This window comes from Tubulanus polymorphus, chromosome 10 (genome assembly GCF_964204645.1).
Source record: "Tubulanus polymorphus chromosome 10, tnTubPoly1.2, whole genome shotgun sequence".
Taxonomy (NCBI): Eukaryota; Metazoa; Nemertea; class Palaeonemertea; order Tubulaniformes; family Tubulanidae; genus Tubulanus; species Tubulanus polymorphus.
In genome coordinates, this window is record NC_134034.1 from 570,217 (window position 1) to 588,553 (window position 18,337).

The window sequence follows — 18,337 nt, forward strand, 5'->3', positions numbered from 1 at the left end:
CGTAGTTACCCTAGTGTTGGCCTGGTGAATAAACGCAGTAACCCTAGTGTTGGCCTGTTTAATAAACGTAGTAACCCTAGTGTTGGCCTGTTTCATAAACGTAGTAACCCTAGTGTTGGCCTGTTTCATAAACGCAGAAACCCAAGTGTTGGCCGCTGAATAAACGTAGTTACCCTAGTGTAGTGCAGGCAAGGTTTTCATTTTTAATTTGTTGAAAAATTAAACATAATTTTTTTGGAAATATTAGGCAAGACAGACATCATTCAGGGCTGCGTTTTTTAAAGCGGCGATAAGCCCTATCCCTCCCGGTGATAAACTTCTCTATTCGGACCTAGTGTTTGTTTCCTATCCCGCAATTAGTCTGGTTGCGTCAAGCTCTCGTCTGCTGCGTGAAGTCCTCAGTCTCCGATATCCGGGATACACAAAACCGATCTACAACAGTGATAGCTATCAGTTGCTATGGAAACCAGCTTGAGTTTTGTTTTTATCGTTGCTATAGTGATGTGTTGGTCAGCTCTGATGACCGGCGGTCAAGCGACTGATGAATCGTTCAGTTTTCGCCTGTTGAGACCGGACGAAGACCCGGGTGTTAAATTCTCGTCTGGTCCGGTCAGATTTTGGATGGATTGCGCAATTACGTGTGGTGATGACTGGAACTGTGATGGCTACAGATTTGTTTCAGGTACATGTGAACTTTATAAGGATTCATCCCGTAAACTTCAAACACCGACTCCGGCAAGCGAGCAGATCATAATTTACGGCAAAGGTAATTTCGTTTTTCTTTAGAATATAAGTTAGCTTTTAGGTTATACTCTGGACCCAGTTCCACAGTTGTGTGGGTTTAATTTGACTCTGAATCCAGTCCCACAGTTGTGTGGGTTTGATTTGACTCTGAATCCAGTTCCACAGTTGTGTGGGTTTAATTTGACTCTGAATCCAGTTCCACAGTTGTGTGGGTTTGATTTGACTCTGAATCCAGTTCCACAGTTGTGTGGGTTTAATTTGACTCTGAATCCAGTTCCACAGTTGTGTGGGTTTAATTTGACTCTGAATCCAGTTCCACAGTTGTATAGGTTTAATTTGGTTCTGAATCCAGTTCCACAGTTGAGTGGGTTCGATTTGACTCTGAATCCAGTTCCACAGTTGTATAGGTTTAATTTGGTTCTGAATCCAGTTCCACAGTTGTGTGGGTTTAATTTGACTCTGATTCTAGTTCCACAGTTGTGTTGGTCTAATCTGACTCTGAACCCAAACGTGAACCCAAACCTAAACGTGGTCCGGTACACACCTAATAATATTCTGCATTCAAGTAAAAAATTAAGTGATATTTAAGGATTTTCAGTTCTGTATCGAATTCTACATAATTTTGTAATAATAACTGCAACATCGACGATGATTTTATTTGCTTTATTTGAGAATTGGCTGGAAACAAAACTAAAATGTGTTCTACTCGATGATAAAAAACGTTCTTCCGTACCACGTACTGGAGGATTCTTTATCGGCTTTTTTTTACTTTTTGCGTATGTACTAAATGGAAGGTCACATTTATAATTCACATATATACGTCAAGCATATTGGTGAATCGGAAATTCAGCCGCGTGTAGACCAGCAGAAACAAACCATATTCTGCAGTCTCTGAAAACGGTTTACTGTCCCCTGATTGTCAGGAACAGTCTCTGAAAATGGTTTGCTGTCCCCTGATTGTCAGGAACAGTCTCTGAAAATGGTTTGCTGTCCCCTGATTGTCGGGAACAGTCTCTGAAAATGGTTTACTGTCCCCTGATTGTCAGGAACAGTCTCTGAAAATGGTTTGCTGTCCCCTGATTGTCAGGAACAGTCTCTGAAAATGGTTTGCTGTCCCCTGATTGTCGGGAACAGTCTCTGAAAATGGTTTACTGTCCCCTGATTGTCAGGAACAGTCTCTGAAAATGGTTTACTGTCCCCTGATTGTCAGGAACAGTCTCTGAAAATGGTTTACTGTCCCCTGATTGTCGGGAACAGTCTCTGAAAATGGTTTACTGTCCCCTGATTGTCAGGAACAGTCTCTAAAAATGGTTTGCTGTCCTTATATATCCTAGACAGTCTCTGATAAAAGTTTAACAATTGCGAAAAAGATAATTGGTTTTCGATATCAGCTGAATTTTAAATCATGTTATTTGTCACATTGTTATTGATTTGCGTATCGTGTGTTAAATGTTTGTTACCGCAGTAAATAAAAGTACAGTACATTCCAGAATGGGTGGGGGAGTGGGGGAGAGGGGGTAGGGGTGGGGGGGGGAGGGGGAGGGGGGAGGGGAGGAGGAGGGGGTGGGGAGGAGGGGGAGGAGGGGGGTGGCGGTGGGGGAGGGGGTAGTAGATCACGCAAGATCTATATGTATACTGGTATATCGCGAGCAGACGGGTCAGTTTGTTGTAGGCCTACATAACGTTTGTAATATTTTCAAATCCTTTTATTTTTTCCGTGTTTTTTAATGAATTGTAAATATACTGTTTTACCTCCTTGTATTCCATGCAAATGTGCCGAGCGTTTCGTACGTACGACATCCGTAACTAACTGCGGCAATCGAGGTCTAGAATTTCGAAGCTGCCCTGATTATTATTCTTTTGATAGGACGATTAATATTTAATTCAATCTAATGATTTTCCACGAATCGGCACGAAATTTGAGATTCCACTCTTTGACTCTTCAACTAATCCGCAAATATCCACTAACTGTGGAACTGTGGATATAGTGTTATAATCCACGATTGTATCTCCACAGTTTATCGAGGTTGCTATCGCGACAGCCAAACTAGAAGGGATTTCCCCGTCACGACCGGACGTCAAACCCCGCAACATCCGGACTTATGCAGAAAAAGCTGCGGGCAAAAAGGTACGCTCTATGACGCGTCATACTGGCCGTATGCTACGGCCAATATGACGAATGTGTGAGACTTTTGGTCAGGGATGAAAAATGATATTGAATACTGGACTTGTTATTCAAACTTTCAGATAATTGAATCATAGCTGTCTCTTAATGGTTTTTTTTATTGATTACCTCCAGGTTACTACTACGCGGCATTACAAAATACGGATGAATGTTACTGCGGCAAGTTCTATGGTAACCAAGGTCGCGTACCTGATTCAGAATGTAACCAAGGTTGCCTTGGTAACGAGCACGTGATGTGTGGCGGACCGTGGCGGAATTCTGTTTACACAGTTTGAAACTAGGGTTCACGGCGAACTCAATCGGGACTTTCCGGCTTTCTCCGTGAAAAGTCCATGAATTATTCAAACCTGTTGAGAACATTCGTGTTTAAGTTTTACACGGAGTTATCGTCACTTTTATATTCAGAAACGACTGTATGACTTTCCCAACAGTTCACAAAAATTCCACGAGAGGGCGTTAAATCTGCCAAGCGCCAGTCAAATTAGGTCTAGATGTATATAGATCCATCCGTTAGTGTGTGTAAATAGTATGTTGTACATTACGTTTGTAATGTTTAAAAGTGCTTTTATCTACTGTTTTTGTAAATAATTGTAAAAACTGTTTACCAGTGATTCGGCCGCGGGTCCCAACCATTTATCAATATTACATGAACAGAACACAGCTTGTTTAGGTCGTTTTGGAAATATACTTTGTCCGCTACATTTTGAATTACTCTGTATATCATCTAAAATAATTTTCAAAACATTATGTTTTCATTTCTGGAGTTTTTGTTAACTATGGCACCGAAAGGGTATTTCTATATTTAACCCAAGTGTTGGCCTGCCGAATAAACATAGTTATCCTAGTGTAGTGCAGGCAAGATTTGCACTTTAATTTGTTAAAAAATTAAACACGAATTTTCGGAAATATTAGGCTAGACAGACATCATTCAGGGCTGCGTTTTTCAAAACGGCGATAAGCCCTATCCCGGTGATAAATCGATATCCCGGTGACAAATATTCTAATCCATAAGAGTATGACCATTTGTCTTTTACTCCTATTTGCACTGGCTATTCCTAACACTGTGAAGAAGAACAAGAACCATGGACGTATAAACTAATCTAGTTTATACGTCCATGCAAAAACTGACTGATTGCACCTGAGGCGTTGAAGTAGATGTGAATAGAAAACTCGCACCACGCGTGAAGCAAACGTAACTTCACTCGATCTTGATGATTGTTTCCCATCCCGCAATTAGTCTGCTTACGTCATTAACTGTAACAAGCTTTCGTCTGCTGCGTGAAGTCCTCAGTCTCCGATATCCGGGATACACAAAACCGATCTACAAACGTGACAGCCATAGTCCACCAGTTGCTATGGAAACCAGCTTGAGTTTAGTTTTTCTCGTTGCTATGGTGATGTTTCGGTCAGCTCTGATGACCGGTGGTCAAGCGACTGATGTATCGTTCAGTTTTCGCAGGTTGAGACCGGACGAAGACCCGGGTGTTAAATTCTCGTCTGTTCCGGTCAGATATTGGATAGATTGCGCAGTCACGTGTGGTGATGATTGGAACTGTGATGGCTACAGATTTGTTTCAGGTACATGTGAACTTTACAAGGATTCATCCCGCAAACTTCAAACACCGACTCCGGCAAGTGAGCAGATCATTGTCTACGGCAAAGGTAATTTAGTTTCTGAAAATGGTTTACTGTCCCCTGATTGTCAGGAACAGTCTCTGAAAATGGTTTACTGTCCCCTGATTGTCAGGAACAGTCTTTGAAAATGGTTTACTGTCCTCTGATTGTCAGGAACAGTCTCTGAAAATGGTTTACTGTCCCCTGATTGTCAGGAACAGTGTCTGAAAATGGTTTACTGTCCCCTGATGATTGTCAGGAACAGTCTCTGAAAATGGTTTACTGTCCCCTGATTGTCAGGAACAGTCTTTGAAAATGGTTTACTGTCCTCTGATTGTCAGGAACAGTCTCTGAAAATGGTTTACTGTCCCCTGATTGTCAGGAACAGTGTCTGAAAATGGTTTACTGTCCCCTGATTGTCAGGAACAGTCTCTGAAAATAGTTTTTTTTGGGGGGGGGGGGTTGGAGGGCGCTTGGAGGGGCGCTTTGGTCAGCTCCTCGGATGCCATATTCTTCGCTAACTGCGGCAATCGAGGCTTAAAAGTTCCTGTTGATTATTTTGAATCAACGATAGATATTGAATTCTATTGACTTTCCACTTGTCCACTTTCTTAGCCTTTAACTAATCCAAAAATATCCAGCCGCTAACTGTGGAACTGTGGATAGGGGTATATATATAATCCACATTTATTATTGTATCCACAGTTTATCGAGGTTGCTATCGCGACAGTAAGTCTAAGCAAGATTTATCCTTCACAACCGGAAGTCAAACCCCGCAACATCCGGACTTATGCAGAAAACGCTGCGGGAAAAAAGGTACGCTCTATGACGTCATATTGGCCGTATATATGAGCTACATGCTTTGAGAGACTTTTGGTATGAAAGGGTTGAAAAATGATTATTGAATAATGTGAGAAAACTTGTTGTTTGAAACTTTTAAATAATTCATCCGCGCCGTGCTTCTTTTGCCTTGATTATTGTTTTTTCATTGATTACCCTCAGGAACATGTATACACCTTAACTATTTTAATTGGTTTTTTTTATTGATTTAGGTTACTACTACGCGGCATTACAATATATGACTTACTGCCACTGCGGCAAGTTCTATGGTAACCAAGGTCGCGTACCTGATTCTGAATGTAACCTAGGTTGCCGTGGTTACGAGCACGTGATGTGTGGCGGATCGTGGCGGAATTCTGTTTATACAGTTTTAAACTAGGGTTCACGACAAACTCGATCGGGACTTTCCGGCATTTTCCGTGAATCGTCTACTTATTATCAAAACCTATTGAAATTATTCGTGTTTTAGTTTTTTTTCTTCATTTTAGTACGGAGTTCATCACTTATATATTTAGAAACGACTGTATGATTTTCCTTTAAGAGTTCACAGAAATTCCACGAGAGGGCGTTAAATCTGCCAAGCGCCAGCAGGGCAACTTTAAACTAGGAGACTATCTTGCTAAAATGCCAATTAAATCATGAGTGTTACTAATTCTGCACCGACAACCGTTTGAAAGGAAAGGTATGAACGATTTTGTGAAAAATGTAACTTAGGCGATCAGACAAATTCTGGAAACGTCCCAGTTCTCTCGTGTACAATGAATTTACTCCCCCAAACTGTGAAAATAGACCTAGATAACTGTATTTCTAACTGATATATAATTATAGTGATCATTGTCTGTATTTTTCTATTGTACTTTGCTTACCGAATTCCATGAAAACCACTTAGATATAAATACCTTTCGGAATTTAGATGTATTAAAAAATCCAACTTTAAATGTGGCTGAATTCATCAAATAGGTCCATAGATGTATATAAATCCGTCCATATATATTAGTGCAAGTGTCCTGTTTATTAAGTTTTGAAATGCTTTTATCTCCATCCATGCAATCAATTGTAAATGCTCATTTTTCCAAAATATATACCGTGGAAATGGTTCGAGTGTAATAAACATTTGTTCGTATTCGCCTTATTGACATACGCAGCCGTTTCTTAATAAAGTTCAATAATTACGTGTTGCCTAATAGAATGATAAGTACCGAACGTTTTCACATCGCGAAGAACCTCTGGGGTCTTGCATTTAACAGATGGGTCGATTGAAGTTCTACAAGATTGCCGGAGAATCGGGTTCGAATCCCGTATAGCTGGAAAAGTATGGAGTCAGAATGTGAGAATGTCAGGGACAAAGAAACATAAACAAAACCACGACTACGACCACACCCTCGCGAAAACAAAACCAATTTCGAAAAAGCTCTTGGAAACAATCAACTGATCAATCTATAAAAAATGTGCTAGACTTAATTATTCAATTCGATATATTTCTACGATAATGAAAATATCCGATTCGCCTGTGTTTCACAACCAGGAACCTGTGAAATTGATTCATAGACACAGAGAATCATGAGAACCTCCATTACATGAACATGTATCTGGCTAACGCACGCACGCCCTAAACCCACCATTACACGTGCTCGCACGACTAGTTCGCCATCTATCGGAAATCACCGTTTAACACAACAGCAACTGAACATAAAAGTTACGACGATATGAACCAGTATCAGAACAATTTCACCACTTAGTAGTAGTCTGTGGCAGGGGAGGGCGGACTAAAAACAATCCTTTTCCGGAAGCTGTTTCTGCGATAAGATACCGTGACGTCACAGTGCGGCCACGCGTTACAATGTTGTGAACGTCAAAAACATCAACGCCATAAACTCAGCGTAACAAACCGAACGCCGACCGGAAACACAACAAAGGAAGCACGAACGTCGACGCTAACGACCAACCCCACACCGGAAATAAACCAGCGCTAACTCCGCCGGATCACGTGATAACCTGCGATTCCGGTGAAATATCTACATTTTAGTTTTGTTTCATTGTATAATAAATCGTTTATTTGTATTTCTCAGAAATAACGATAATTTCAGTTTATGTTACAACCTCCAATCCGCAAACAAATAAACCAATTATTTACTTAAACTGCTCACGTATCAATCAGTATTTCCGATTCCTGCATCGCTTCAGACATCTCACATCCGGGCTCTTCACCCCTTAGACATTCAGACATCCAAGGACCCTGCGCAAACTCTGTACCTGAGTCCAGGGTCCAGTTTCACAGTTCCGAGTCAACTCATTGAAAATGAACTAAACTTTAACTTAGAGTTAACTCTAACTCACAACTGTGGAACTGGGCCCAGGACATTTAGAGAAGGAGAGGAGAGTTCACAAAAAATGTTTTGTTTGAGACGAGAAAATTCTGACTCCACTTGAGCTACGTTCAAATTAACCCAGATAACAAGATGACAGCCTTTTAGTTTTTTCTTAGAGAGAAAGAGATTGGTGTTGTGGTTTTCTAGGTTACGGATAACTCAAGTAGTGTTTCTGGTCACAAGAGCAACATCTTCAATAAACACTTCTACCAGAATATATATTAGTTTTAATATCAAAACCGTTTATTTTCGAGTCGCGTTGTCCATTCTAACCGGGTGAAGGTCACAACACACAAGGTCAAGGTTATAAAATTTCACTGAGTCGTTCATGAACTACCGTGCAGCTGTGGCGACACCTAGGGGCTAGAGCAAACACTAAGGTTCTCAGCGATCTCGTTTCACAGCTGTAGCGACCCCTAGCGAGTGGAACAGACACCAACTCTTCCAGTCAAGTTATCCGCGTTCATTGAATGGCTATCTAACTCTTCTCTCTCCCTTCTCTCTCCAATCTCTCTTGGCCTTTCTTCTCTCTCGCCTCTCTCTCATCTCTCTCTCTCTCCTCTCCCCTCGCTCCCCAACTCCTCTCGGCCTCTCTCCTCACTCCAGCCTCTCTCGGCCTCTCTCCTCTCTCCAGCCTCTTTGGTCTCTCTCTCTCTCACCCTCTCCTTCCCGTCTCTCTCCCTCTCTCTCTAATAAACTACCCTTTCACAGAATACACGACTCAGTCGGTATGCGTATAAAAGGTTATTGTGGAGCTAATGAACGTCTCGGAGAGGAAATAATTCAGGTGCGCTGCATTAACCGTAAAGCCTCGATTAGATCACACAGCTGAAATTCTGTGTATCTGATGATGGTGCGTGATCAATGATATTTCTCGTGTCAGAGTACACAGTATTTTCCCGATCTCCTCTCTCTCTGTGAAGTAGGCGCAGCGTATATACTTGTCATAGTGTTCACATCATACAGCGACGATCGACGTCATTTTAGTATTTTGTACTTGCAATGTCGCTGAATACAAGACTGCGGTATAGAATTATAACGGGGAAATCGGCGGTCGCTTTTTGGGCTTAAAGTCTTACGGTAAGACATCGTGTGCTGTTGGTTGCACAGTCGTAAGTCCAAAAATGGTCGGTCTTAGTTGTTAGATTGGCTACAGAACTAAGTTGGTCTTTAAGACTGGTCTTAAGTCTAAGGCGTGGTCTATGCAACTGACCCTAGGACAGTTCGCTACTTGTCTTGGTAAAATGACGAACAAACCGGTCTTTGAATGAACGTTAAAAAAATTTTTGGCCAGGGAGTCTTTAAGCCCGTTTAGAGTTTCATGTCACGGGATCACAGACTTGTCAGCTCGTTGTCGCATCGTTGCTGCTGCTGCTGCTGCCGCCGCTGCTGCTGCTGCTGCTGCTGCTGCTGCTGCTGCTGCTGCTGCTGCTGCTGCTGCTGCTGCTGCTGCTGCTGCTGCTGCTGCTGCTGCTGCTGCCGCTGCTGCTGCTGGCTGAGTATTTGAGCGTCTGAATCCCTCAATACTGGCTTAAAGTAAATATACACGATAATATGATATACTGTACCGTGGGCCTGTTGTAGATAGGAGGAGTAGAGGGAGAGCTAGCAGAGAGAGTGAGCGAGGAGAGTAAGAGGAGTGGGGGAGAGGAGAGGGGGAGGGACGGAGGGAAGAGAGAGGGAGAGAAGGAGAGAGGGGATGATGACAGTTAGGTAGATAGATATGTATATATGTGTGTAATCTATATGTCGGTACTGCGATGATGAATAAGATCGATTCGGAAGCAGATGAAATCCAGAGTGAGTCGCTCGAGTCGAGTCGAGACGAGACGAGTCGAGACGAGTTGTCTGTGGAGTTGAGCGCGAACGACACTACTGTGTGTGTAACCGCTGTGTGTTACATCGCATTCATAATCCCTATATATCTACTACTACTGCTGATGCTGCTGCTGCTGCTGCTGCCGGTGCTGGTGCTGCTGATGCTGTCACCGACGTAAAAAAATTCATAAGCCTTTTCTTCCGTGAAGAACGAACACAGAGAGAGACGGACGGACAACAGCGCGCGCGCGCGTGCGTGACGTAGAACCCACCTCGACCAATCAGCGTCGATCGTCTACGCGAACGCGCGTGTGACGTCACGACCGTATAGCAATAGAAATGTCAGCGGCTACGGCAGACGAGATTCGACTAGACAACGTTAACCGCAAAACGCGGAAAACATTCGACACGACCCGGAGTTTCGGGCACGAGTATCTGACGAAGATGCCTCAGAGTCGCCTGATGCGGCCGTTAGTCGTGTTGGCCATACCGGGGATGTATCTGTTCTATAAATACAATCAGTATAAACGTCAACAGCAAGAGCAGCACAGACGACGCGTTACAGAGAAAGAACTCCAACATCTGAATCAAAAAATCGTGAGTAGCCGATTCTATTCTTTATTAAGTTTTAGAAACGATTGTTGTAAGAAAGTCGCGCTGAAGTCGATTATTGTGGCGATCGTTTTGTAGATGACTTATCCAAATGACGACTTACTCTTAGCAAAATAAATTAGAAATGTGGATTAGGAATCAAAAATAGAGATGACTTCAGTAATGTGACGACTTATCCAAAATGACGAAAATTGTAGACTTTGGTAATGTGACGATTCAACTGACTTATATCTCTCTTGAACTGAGACAACGTTGAGTTTTTGTTTTCAACGTGGATGAAATTAACTCATTTTCCAAGATTTAAGAACATGTACAGAGATTATTCATACAAATCTTGTGTATGTATATATTATACATAGCTTACCCGATACCGGGATCCGTGTCAATTAGGCGTTTCTTTATACTCAACATATAGAATCACTTTACTTAACTTGAGAAATTCTTCTTTGGAATCTCAGGTCTGACTCCTGCAATCTCCGGTCTGACTCCTGCCATCTGAGGGAAAGAGACATACGAACTATCTATAAAATATGCCCAGAGTCGAGTTCGGTGGTTGAGGGATCCTAACAATGCCCAGGGTGACTCGTTAATCGTTTCAAACTAATAATGATTTCAAATAACTAATAAAAAAGCAGCTGAATTAGATCCTGAATGTGTTGTATCTGCGCGCCGTTTGCCTTCGAGAATGTGTTGAAACTTTGTAAGAAAAAATAGTGAATACATGCGTCATAAAATCCACCTTCTCTAAATCGAAAAAACAGAGTTATTGCATTAAAAAAAGAATTTACATTTGCAGTGATTCAGAAGCGGGATGGATCTATGTGTAATTACTGATTGAGATGAAACGACGAGTATTTGTCTATGAATGATGAACGCACGTAAACGACGGCTGCGCGCATGCGTCTAAGTGGTTCGGGGATTTTTTTTTTTAAGAAGAAAATTACCCGAAGCCGATATTATATTCTTCAGCGCCGTGAAATTAGGATACATTCATGAGACTTTATTAGACTATTAGTTCGTGAAGACCCGGTTATTACTGATTGTATTTAGTGAACCTGATTTCCCCTGGTGGCGCAACTCGCTCATATTCTTACATATTGATTTTTCTCCCTTATAATTAGTTATTACAAAACGTAAATAGATGTTTTAGATATTCTCTCACTACGAACTTATCAATGACCGAATTTTTCTAGTATCCGTCATACTCGCTAGGGGTCGCTATGTTCTTGCGGGAGTACCCTGAAAACCCTGGGCCCGGTTTCATAGACTGAGTATCAAAGTTATCCCTAGGGGTAAATCCTCAATTTGGGTGACAACCACCATAGTGACAATGAGAAACCATGGTTATAACTGACAAATTACAAAAACTACATCTCGGGGGGGGGGGGGGTTCAACAAGCACCCAAGTGTCTGCACTAGTCACTAGAGGGCCCTGCAGCTGTAAGGAGAGTTAGACAAGCACCCTAGTGTCTGCACTAGTCACTAGAGGGCCCTGCAGCTGTAAGGAGAGTTAGACAAGCACCCTAGTGTCTGCACTAGTCACTAGAGGGCCCTGCAGCTGTAAGGAGAGTTAGACAAGCACCCTAGTGTCTGCACTAGTCACTAGAGGGCCCTGCAGCTGTAAGGAGAGTTAGACAAGCACCCTAGTGTCTGCACTAGTCGCTAGGGGTGCAGAACCCATAAAATCCGAATAATATACATGACTTAAACTTGCCCTCCCCGAGATCTGAGGGCACGCGGACACCTGAAGAGAGGGAGATTTCTATATAAATGTATTTCTATGTACCACACATATCTATAATTACACACAGACATATACACACTCATACAGATATATATTTAGTTATTAGACGTATCTTAGGGAATTCGAGTTCCACCATTATCGACTATTGCAGACACAAAAATCAATCAATATTATCGATTAATTGTGAGATATATATCGCGCTAACAACCGATCCTATTACACTATAGCCGTTGTGTTAGGTCAGGCTATACGGGTCTCTCAATCGATGTTTATATATAGGCTTGTTTATAACGTTCCAACGGCTACAAAAAGGTGAAAACCTATTCGAGGAAAAGGAGCTGGAAGTGGTTAGATTTATCCAAGTGGGTTCTAATAACAGACACTGTAACCGCGCGCTAACGCTGAAATCATTTTCTATATCTTGTCCTCTCGTCTGCGAGTCGCTAAAAAGCACTCTTCACCAGTCGTTTCCGGTTTCCGACAACTATCAACGAGTGTCTACTGTTTACTCGATCAAATTCAATCAGTTTATATTGCCACTAATAAATTAAAGAAAGCGCATCGAATTCTGAAACAAAACGGGTGTGAATTTCGTAGAAAACATAGATAATATAGACGAGTAAGTTGCAGCGTATTCACACAGGAGTAGTCTGAACTAGGGTCGTCTGGAGAATAGAGCGACACCAGATGGCGCGACTATAGGCCAGTTAAACTGTAAATAACTTTGTTATGTTTATATTGAATGGTTTCCTCTTCTTTTAGAGATCAAGGGTAGTTCACGACTTCCGCATTCAAATATTACTAAATGAATCATATGAAATGCGCGATTCACTTTCCTACTTGTGGTGTTTATGTTTTTTTTTTTCTGAAAATCGATCATTTCTTATCAGAGAAAAATACGAAATGTAGAAGAACTACTAGCGAACCTGGCGGATCCCAACTTACCGCAGTAGCGGTACCGGAACCACCCGTTTTATGAAATGGTATTCATTTTCTCTCGGTTCGCCAAACAAAAACACAAAATCTAAAAAAACCCGACTTTTCATTTTACATAGAAGAAAACGAGATGAATGGTGATAGTAGTGTGTTAGCTAGGCGCGAGGGATAAAGGTTACGCCCGGGGCAGACGATATTCCACCAGCAGCGAGCCAGTGAGCGCAATGCAATAAGACATATTGGGGTAAATTTGCTCATTTCAATCAAGCGTTTTCTTTGTTCTGTATACGAGTCGATGTAAACAGCTCGACGGTGATAGAAATCAATCTAGCGGCTAGAATTTAAAATTAGTTGTATCAATTTCCCATAATAACTGTCGCTACTGTTATAAGGCGCGCGGGCTGCGGGAAAGACAGCGCCGCCGAGAGTGACTGAATAGCCGAGCGTAATTTAAACAGACTATTATGACCCGACAGGAATCGAACGGGTTTCAGGTCGAAACTAATTTCAATCTCGCCGCTTCACTTACTGAGCAATGACGTCATCAACAACCAGTTCAGTTCCTAATACTAAGAAGATATGTATCGATAGATATATCGATCGCGGGTCAGCAACGGTAGAATTGTGGAACTGGGTCCATATTCAAAGTAGACCAAAACATAACAAATTGGTTAAACCGTTTTCCCCTCTCCTCTCTTTGGTCTCTCTCCCCTCTCCTCTCTCTCCTCTCTCCTGTTCCTTCTCTGTTCTCACTCTCTCTCTGTCATTGGTTTCTCTCTCCTCTCTCTGCTCTTACCTCCTCTCTCCTCTCTCTCTCTACTTCAACGTTAGGCTCTATTTTCCATAGAATGATGACTTTATTGTTGTATAGAATCAAATACTTTTGTGAGATCGATAGAAATATATCTGTTTTCAACTAGATGCAAATTTAAAACTGTACCCGTTCGTGAAATAAAAAGTTATTCTTCGCATCTGACAAAAAGTGAGTCAGCACCAGCACCAGCACCAGCACCAGCACCAGCACCAGCACCAGCAGTAGTAGCAGCAGCATATGTATGACTGATCAAACGTCTTTAAGTGGTCGCTGTATGATATGATATGATATGGAATGATTTGATATGAAATATCGTGATGTATGCTTTTAGTCAAATTGCCTACGGTACAAACGCGGCAATGTATCATAAAAAAGTCGGTCGATAAGAAAACTTATATACATGATTGAAAATCTGATAAATTGAAAAACCGCCTTCGGTTCCACTTCCAGTTCCACTATTCCACGGGTTTTGATTTGGCTCAGTACCAAACTTGTGCAGGTTTGATTTGATCCAGTTCCACAGTTGTGTGGGTTTAATTCGACTCTGGTTTCAGTTCCACAGTTGTGTGGGTTCAAGTCGACTGTGGATCCATATCCACAGTTGTGTGGGTTTAATTCGACTTTGTACCCAGTTCCACAGTCGTGTGGGTTCAATTCGACTCTGTACCCAGTTCCACAGTTATGTGGGTTCAATTCGACTTTGTACCCAGTTCCACAGTTATGTGGGTTCAATTCGACTCTGTACCCAGTTCCACAGTTGTGTGGGTTCAATTCGACTTTGTACCCAGTTCCGCAGTTATGTGGGTTCAATTCGACTCTGTACCCAGTTCCACAGTTGTGTGGGTTTAATTTGATTCAGGATCCAATTCCACAGTTGTGTGGGTTCAATTCGACTCTGTATCCAGTTTCACAGTTGTTTTATTCCATTCTACTATAGCGGAAACTACTCATAGCCCTTGTTGACAAATAGAGAGCTCTTGACTTGACAATAGGTATATGAGATGCTTATACGGTATAGCTATACGCCTGTACTCAATTAAATATCGCTGCATTTCTGCGGACTGCAAAATAACAACACATCGATTTGCACTTGAGACGATTGAATTAATGAGTGGTTTTCAAATAAACGCCATGAACAAGTTCTGGAGTGGTTGTTTGTGCGACGACAAAAAATATTCATTATTATTTAAACGACTTCATTCAGTAACTATCGTAAAATTAATGAATACATTTTCATTTTGCTGAAACTGAAAATGGAGGAGGAACTTTATAGAAACAACTTGTCTACTGTATTTCACAAACTCTTACTCAGTATTTGACACCAACTCGGGGTAGAATTTTACCGGTCTCAACTTTACCACAGTAAGAGACAGAGTCTACTGTATTTCACAAACTCTTACTCAGTATTTGACACCAACTCGGGGTAGAATTTTACCGGTCTCAACTTTACCGCAGTTAGAGACAGAGTCTACTGTATTTCACAAACTCTTACTCGGTATTTGACACCAACTCGGGGTAGAATTTTACCAGTTTCAACTTTACCGCAGTAAGAGACAGAGTCTACTGTATTTCACAAACTCTTACTCGGTATTTGACACCAACTCGGGGTAGAATTTTACCAGTTTCAACTTTACCGCAGTAAGAGACAGAGTCTACTGTATTTCACAAACTCTTACTCGGTATTTGACACCAACTCGGGGTAGAATTTTACCAGTCTCAACTTGACCGCAGTAAGAGACAGAGTCTACTGTATTTCACAAACTCTTACTCAGTATTTGACACCAACTCGGGGTAGAATTTTACCAGTCTCAACTTTACCGCAGTAAGAGACAGAGTCTACTGTATTTCACAAACTCTTACTCAGTATTTGACACCAACTCGGGGTAGAATTTTACCAGTTTCAACTTTACCGCAGTAAGAGACAGAGTCTACTGTATTTCACAAACTCTTACTCGGTATTTGACACCAACTCGGGGTAGAATTTTACCAGTCTCAACTTGACCGCAGTAAGAGACAGAGTCTACTGTATTTCACAAACTCTTACTCAGTATTTGACACCAACTCGGGGTAGAATTTTACCAGTCTCAACTTTACCGCAGTAAGAGACAGAGTCTACTGTATTTCACAAACTCTTACTCAGTATTTGACACCAACTAGGGGTAGAATTTTACCAGTCTCAACTTTACCGCAGTAAGAGACAGAGTCTACTGTATTTCACAAACTCTTACTCAGTATTTGACACCAACTAGGGGTAGAATTTTACCAGTTTCAACTTTACCGCAGTAAGAGACAGAGTCTACTGTATTTCACAAACTCTAACTGTATTTCACAAGCTCGTACTTGTATTTGACAGTTGTAATGCACTGCTTGTATCTGCTACATTTTTGTTGTGTTAAACATGAATTGGAAATAAAAAGAGTGAAAATAGTTTCGTTGTCACTATTATACTCCGCGTCGAGAGAGAGAAATGATCATCATTCAACGATTCGTCAATATTATAGTGTTTTATTACCATCGCAAACGACGACGGAAAATGTAAACTGAACAATGAAACGCACACCGCATTGCCGACGCCATTGTAACCGTACAACACTGGCGGTACAATAACATGCATTAGAGAGCGCCGTGACGTCATCGCCGCCGACAAGATACGAATTTAATAACTACATACATTCTACTAGCAGCACGAGAAAATAGACGCTTCAATTGATTATCTTTGATTAAATACTTGCCACTATGAAATATCGATTTATCGCTGTTATTATAACTCAACTACAACAACAGTATACACGGGCTGAATCGTAGGTCCCTCACGCGGTTTCTCTCTCTTTCACCTCTCTCCTCTCTCCCTCCTCTCTCTCCCCTCTCTCTGTACCTCCTCTCTTTCCCTCCTCTCTCTCTCCTCACTCTCTCTCTCTCCCTCCTCTCTCTGTTCCTCCTCTCTTTCCCTCCTCTCTCTCTCTCCTTACTCTCTCTCTCCTCTTTCCGCCTCAGCTCTCTTCCTCCTCTCTCACTGGGTCTCTTCTCTATGAATACACCATGTAGATCGTATACATGCATAGCGATTCACACTATGATGCTTTTGATGCTTGGATGGTTAAGTTAATTTGAAGAATGACTCTACTAATTAGTCATTCCGGTCATGACGTAAATTTCATATGAATTCAAGCGGATTCAAGCTCGTACGATGTATACCGATAGAGGGCACTATAGGTTAGCGGGATTGTACCGTACTCAGGGATTGCACCGTACTCAGGGATTGTACCGCACTCAGGGATTGTACCGTACTCAGGGATTGTACCGCACTCAGGGATTGTACTACCCTCTCACTGGAGGAGCTCTCAAGTGAATAATGATAAATTTAGCGACGCAATTCATTACAAACACTGCATACACACACACATACATACAGTGAGGGGTTATTGCCACTGAACGCGTTTCGCATATATTCACTGAATCTCTGATCGTGAACTCCTCTTCTGAATCCAGATTAGAATCGATTCCGGCGGCTGAAGAATGACACATTGTTTCTCCTAATCGGTCGGGTCATTTTGTAAACTGCAATGAAATTTATAATCAGTTCGTTATTATAACTACACGGTCTGTTAATTATGGTTTAGCTTCATGATAATTTAAAGAAGTGATGTACAGGGTAGATAGACGGCCGGTCGGGTCAACTTCTAAGCTCAACGATAAACTAGGTATCCATTTTGTCAGCCTATAGGCGGAACGACCAGACTGAGCGAAATTCATGCCACCTGGCGGTATAGCTGGTGCCGGTATAGCTCAACTATTGCCACAGTAGGTGATGTCCCAGTGTTCATTAGTGACACCTGGTGGATGCTCGATTGCCATCAACTATTGAATCAACTATTGCCGCATTAGGTGATGTCCCAGTGTTCATTAGTGACACCTGGTGGATCCTCGATTGCCATAAGTTGAATCAACTATTGCCACAGTAGGTGATGTCCCAGTGTTCATTAGTGACACCTGGTGGATCCTCGATTGCCATAAGTTGAATCAACTATTGCCGCAGTAGGTGATGTAAAATAGAATAGTTTTTCTCTCTAACCAAACATTGCTACAAGATACGATAGAAATTTATAATATTTACGAAACTCAAAAAACGAGAAATCAACCGGGTTTTATAATGATGTCTCGACGGCACGCGTGTTTTCTGTACTCTTGACTTGCGGTTAATACTGTTGTGTTATATACACATCAGGATAAGATACTGCTATTAAGAATGAGAGATATTGATGAAGGCGGTGCTGCTACTTAACGCGTGTACTCAATGTCACAACTTTAACTGAGAATACTACTGTGACTCCCTTACTGATATATATATATATATATATATATATATATATATATATATATATATATATATATATATATATATATATATATATATATATATATATATATATATATATATATATATATATATATATATATATATATATATATATATATATATATATATATATATATATATATATATATATATATATATATATATATATATATATATATATATATATATATATATATATATATATATATATATATATATATACTCAAAACTCTCTTATAATGACACATCAATCGCTTTTAAAAACTCGAGAATAAAATAGAAACTATTGTAATATATCATTTTG

The 18,337-nt window shown here is 41.2% G+C and overlaps 2 protein-coding genes across 2 annotated transcripts in view; both read left to right on the forward strand.

Annotated features, from left to right (window-relative positions):
• Positions 1-163: 163 nt before the first annotated feature.
• Positions 164-3,380, forward strand: LOC141912277 (xylosyltransferase oxt-like). Its single transcript, XM_074803517.1, has 3 exons — positions 164-766; positions 2,762-2,872; positions 3,044-3,380. The coding sequence occupies exons 1-3, from the start codon at positions 460-462 to the stop codon at positions 3,202-3,204; spliced, it is 579 nt and encodes a 192-aa protein (XP_074659618.1). The 5' UTR covers positions 164-459; the 3' UTR covers positions 3,205-3,380.
• A 6,529-nt stretch (positions 3,381-9,909) lies between these two features.
• Positions 9,910-18,337, forward strand: part of LOC141912174 (uncharacterized) — a 37,978-nt gene continuing 29,550 nt past the window's right edge. Inside the window, exon 1 of the mRNA XM_074803387.1 lies at positions 9,910-10,167. Coding sequence (XP_074659488.1) covers positions 9,910-10,167 — 258 coding nt within the window. The remainder of the gene's footprint in view (positions 10,168-18,337) is intronic.